At 32.6% G+C, this 5,148-nt stretch overlaps 1 protein-coding gene across 3 annotated transcripts in view; it reads right to left on the reverse strand.

Moving 5' to 3' along the window:
- Positions 1-2,168: 2,168 nt before the first annotated feature.
- Positions 2,169-5,148, reverse strand: part of STMN1 (stathmin 1) — a 5,679-nt gene continuing 2,699 nt past the window's right edge. For all 3 annotated transcript variants that reach the window (XM_015824951.1, XM_015824961.1, XM_015824968.1), the window contains exons 3-5: positions 4,783-4,955; positions 4,171-4,362; positions 2,169-2,630 (exon numbers count right to left, since the gene is read on the reverse strand). In XM_015824951.1, coding sequence (XP_015680437.1) covers positions 2,559-2,630; positions 4,171-4,362; positions 4,783-4,955 — 437 coding nt within the window. In that variant the 3' untranslated portion in view covers positions 2,169-2,558. The remainder of the gene's footprint in view (positions 2,631-4,170; positions 4,363-4,782; positions 4,956-5,148) is intronic.

The following is a 5,148-nucleotide window of genomic DNA, read 5'->3' on the forward strand; positions in this document are numbered from 1 at the left end:
TATTATTCCCAAGTAACATACCTTCATGCAGCAGACATGCAGAAGGCAAAATATATAGCCATTGTTTTAAAAATGCTAGACTATTTAAAAGGCTATTTATATGCTTTCTGAAATGTTCTCAGTATTCTGAGAATGGCTTTGCATTCAACCAAAAAATGTGTTAAATATTAATTCACATATTTCGCATTGCAGAATGCAACAGCAATGATTTAGACTCTAACTTCTGCATTTGTTTGCTTGAAATTTCAGTCCACCAGAAAGATGCAAAAATGGGGGGAAGGTTTTCAGTTATTAAGCACAATATGTTTCAAATTAAGTTACAGGTAAGTTTTGGAGACATGTTTTTCAGTAACAGAATATATATTGAAGCTTAGAAAAGACAAAGGTGCTCTTAAAAGATTTTGCAAGGGCTCCCTTACTGTGGTTAATATATTTATGTAACATTTTATCTATTTTTCAATTAAATGTTGTATGCTATCCAGGGTCACTTTTATGTGAGATGGGCAGCTGCACAAAAATAATAAAATGGATTTGGAAACATGCCTTTTGTTATCTTTGCAAAAATGCACATATGGTTTGCAATTGCCCTTTTCCGACATTTTTAACTTCTCAGTCAGTCTAGCAGCCTAAAATTCTCTTTGACAATTTCCCATTCAAGTATTGACAAGGTCCAATTTCAATATGCTTTTTAACCTAGTCAAGGGTCAGGCAAATGTTCCTATATGCCGAGATCCACACTTACCTGAAGAGTAAGTCACACTGTAATCAACTGAGTCATTACCAAATAGACATACATACAATTTATACTTCAAAGCATTTCATTTTTGAATTCTTGGTCTTTAGTGCTATATTTATTTTACATTGTTTTAACAAAATTTACCTGACAGCTAGCTATACTACTTCAAAAACGTGTATTTTTGATAGCATTTTCTGAATCCAACACTTTCAAAAAATTTCCAAACAGCTTTTACAGTGGCAAAACATTCTCTATCTAAAGATAGAGAAAAATGCACCAATTTGATTGAGTCTATTTATTAATAACTGACTAAGTCTAAGATAGAGATATGATAATTATAAATTTTATTTTGATGAAATGAGCAAGGAGATCAAGCACATATATCTGAACAGGCATGCACAGAAGCAGTTTCACGTTTAAACTATTAAAAATTACAGCATGAACCACTTGGCACCAATTATATATTTTAATTAAAACATCCAAAGGCCTGGGGATGGAATATCAGAAAAATGTTTCTCTTATCAAGGTAAGATGGCTACAAACACAATTTTAGTTAACCCAATCAATTCTCTTTACTGCAGCTAATGAAGAACTACTTTTAAAAGGTTAAAATTGTTGAGAAACAATTTTAACTGCAGTAACCATTTGCCATACTGGGTTCCTGAAGCTTAAATGTATGCTTTTATTTCCAACATACAACATACCATTCTTGACTATATAGTATACAACAGTATACTATACAATGGTATACAACATACCATTCTTGACTATATAGTTACCAATACTATTGCCACATGAGGGCGCTTTTAATTCCCATATCCATTCTACAACAATGATACAAGTTAAAACAGATACTATGCCAGGCTTTTGTCATCATCCCAAGATATAAACATTTTTGATAGCATATATTCAGTTAAGGAGCAAAGCTTAGCCTTACTTTAAAAGTATCTTTAGGATCAAATTGTAAAAGCAGCAGATCGAAATGTTTTGATCTAAGCTTTGAACCTACAAGCGCAATGATTTTTACTGTTTTTACAAGGTAAGAGTTTCTTTTTAATGTGCTGTTTAAGGAAATTTGTTTTTATTTGTAAACTTAATTTTGAAGATATCCTAAATTTTAAGAGAGACTTCATCCCTTCAAATTCATCTTATGTTAACAAGGAATTATTTGTTGAAAGTACTAGAATAGTCAAGAAGGGAGGTGGTTCTGGGTTGTCTCAATAAATAGCAGCTGACAACTGCTAAGGTAGAAGACAAAGCTCTTATTGTAAACATAGAACAATAGGCAACTGCACAGAAAACAGTACTGAGGAATATTATGCCACTGTATTTAGGAATAATTTGTGGATATTTTAATATTGCATTCCAATATTCTAGCTATAAATATGCTTGAACTTCTTATGTAGTAATGCTAGTTTCAAAAACAATCACCTGTGGTAACAGCATTGTGCAGCTTTATTAAATCACTTGGTTACAGTAATAGCTTAAGATTGACAGATTCTGAAGTGTAACAGATTCAGCATGAACATTACACTACATATTCAGTTCACAAAAATGTCAGAGCTGAACACAGCACTAGCCATCAATCCAGGAACAAATGCACTGGAATAGAAGAAATGCAACAAGATAGCTACACTGGAAAGACAACAGTTTAGAAAAAGAGTGAACATGAAAGGGCTCCCCTCTAATTCCCCAAATCAAGTGTACAGTCAGATCTAACTATACAGCTCTACATCAGTTTCTAGAAACTTAACAAAAAACACTGGCCAATACAGTCTTTGGATATTTAGACAAAGGGGAGAAGTTAGTTTCCAGAATGAAGTCAGTCGCTTTCAGTCTCACCAGGTTCTTTGCCTCCTTCTTTGTTCTTTCGTACTTCTTCAATATGCTTATCCTAGTAAAACAAAATTAAGAAAATGAGAAAACAGTAAGTTCTTCAGAAATTTTAATTCTACCCAAATTGGGGAGTTTAATTCAAAGTACTTTTCCTTAAACTAACACTGTCCAAATAAATTGGATTACAGCTAACCTGTGGCTATCCCTGTGGGGACTTCAGTGAGCAATTTCCCGATGGAAGGTGGAATGTACCAGATTGGTAACATTGGTATCAATAGGGCTTAAATAATCTACCTATAAAGTCTGTACAGATTGTATTCCATTTTTTCAGACTGTAGTAGTGATGGGCTCAATAATATAGTTTTCATCCAAGCTGGCTAGCTTTAAGATACACATATTAAGTTACATAAATAATCTTTTAATCCTGTGTTTTAATAGTTAGCTGCAGAGGACTATAATTCTCATTTGTAAATTATCCTATGTTTAAGGAAAACTACGGTAAGATACACTTTTGATGGAGTAGTTTTTATTGTTAAAATCTGTCAAAGCAGTTTAAAGCACAAAATCAAGCATTACTGTATTGTTTTACAGCATTTCTACAGTTTCAAAAGTGTTTTTTTTTAACTGAGCAAAGACTGGGTTTGATCCTACTACTCTATAAACATTAGATATTTGGACAGAGTCATGTCTAGATGAGTCTACTGTATTTGAATCTTCCTAATCTCAATTCATGATGTCTACTGGTGTTTTATATGGCTCTCGTTTGACCCACTTTTAAAAACAAGATTTTTAAAAAAGGTTTGTTATCAAATGTTATCATTAGTTAACTATCATCCTTGCCTTTTCTGGAATCCATATTACCCCCTTCCAAATACAAACTATTTTTTAAAAATCTCAAACCTAAATTCTGGAAGCTACCCACAGTTGGTTGTAAGATGGGTATATTATAAATTTTATTTATTTTAAATAAATAAAATTAAATAAAAATAAAGCAAATAAAGATCACTTCCTATCACTGCTTTAATTTCAGATGGAAGACATGTAAATTTTCTTGGGTCTTTGGGAAAAGAGGTGAAGTTATCACTAATTTTCCTTTTACAAAATAGCTACACAAAATCTAATTTAACCAAAAGTTAATATTCTGTTGCTATACCAAGTTGTCTAATAAACCTGTCTCAGTTATGCTTTTCTATTTTTCTGAAAAGATGGTAATTATTTAACATGAGACCTATTGTATTAGATATTGCATTACTTTGCTGTGATTAAACAAACCTCACGTGGCAGCCAATTTATGGTCATGCCCAATGATTTTCCAAGTTCTAGTCCAAATAGAAATAAGGCCTAGTGAACTAGTATCATTTTTCTTGTAAAATGCAGTGCCTTTCTTAGTAGCCTTCAAACTGAACAGCCACTTCTTAACCAGATTATTAGTTTTTATTATTACTAGAGTGTATGTATAATTTCTGGATTTAGCCGTTGCATGTTTTAAAAAACAAAACTCTTAGGTTAAATCTGAAGAACTATTGTCAGTTATTCTTTGTGTAACTGGCAATCTAAGTTCATAGTTTTTTGAATGAAGAAAATTGAGCAGCACTTACTTTCTCTCTCAAGCGTTCCAGTTTAGCAGCCATTTGTGCTTCTCTGTTCTCTTTGATAGCTTCCATTTTGTGAGTCAACTTTTCCTCTGCCATTTTACTAAAGTTGTTATTTTCTTCAATTGCCTTCTGCAGCACCTCTTTTTCATGCTCTCGCTTTTCAGCTAGTTGCTTCAAAACTTCAGCTTCATGGGACTAGAATATAAATCCATTTTGTATTTAGCTGAGAGTAATCTATATACAATTACAGTTCTTATCTAGGTTAACATTACCCTCATATCATTAATATGATCCGGTAAATGGTTTGACAGATTAATTTAAATCAAGCAGTCCCACCCTCCGCAATCATATTAATTTTATCAAATTTCTGAAATTCTTAAAAATCTTAGGAGCCATGTTCAAAATACCTAGTTTTGTTAGAATTACTTGCACCACAATTGCAACTATTAATTCCCATTCAATTAAATAGGAAGTACTGAAACAGCTACAGCAAGATACATTTCTTAATTGCAGTTTACAATACTTATTTATGGTCAACTATTAGTTGCTAAGAGTTTAAACAATCCACTTTTCATTGGCACATAGACATATGAAAATAGAATAGTATATATTTACCTTTCGTCTTTCTTCTGCAGCTTCTAATTTCCTCTGAATTTCTTCCAATGAGAGATCTTTTTTCTTTGGAGGAGATAGAGGAAATTCTGGAACAGCTTCTTTTGGAGGAGGACCAAGTATCAATTCAAATGCCTGGCCTGAAGCACGTTTTTCTAGTTCTTTCACCTGCATGTCTAGATGAGATATTGTTTAGTTAATATTCTGAGTCATATTCTGAGTCTTGTCAGACTTTAAAACCTGTTATATTGGCTGATTGTGGCTACCCCACCTGCCCAGGGCCTTCACTTTATGGAAACAATAAAATCCACATACTTGTCAAAGAAAAAATTGCTAGATTCCTTACAGAAAACAAAAAGAATTAAAGCT

Source organism: Protobothrops mucrosquamatus, unplaced genomic scaffold (assembly GCF_001527695.2).
Source record: "Protobothrops mucrosquamatus isolate PMUCROS unplaced genomic scaffold, P.Mucros_1.0 scaffold_197, whole genome shotgun sequence".
Classification (NCBI taxonomy): domain Eukaryota; kingdom Metazoa; phylum Chordata; class Lepidosauria; order Squamata; family Viperidae; genus Protobothrops; species Protobothrops mucrosquamatus.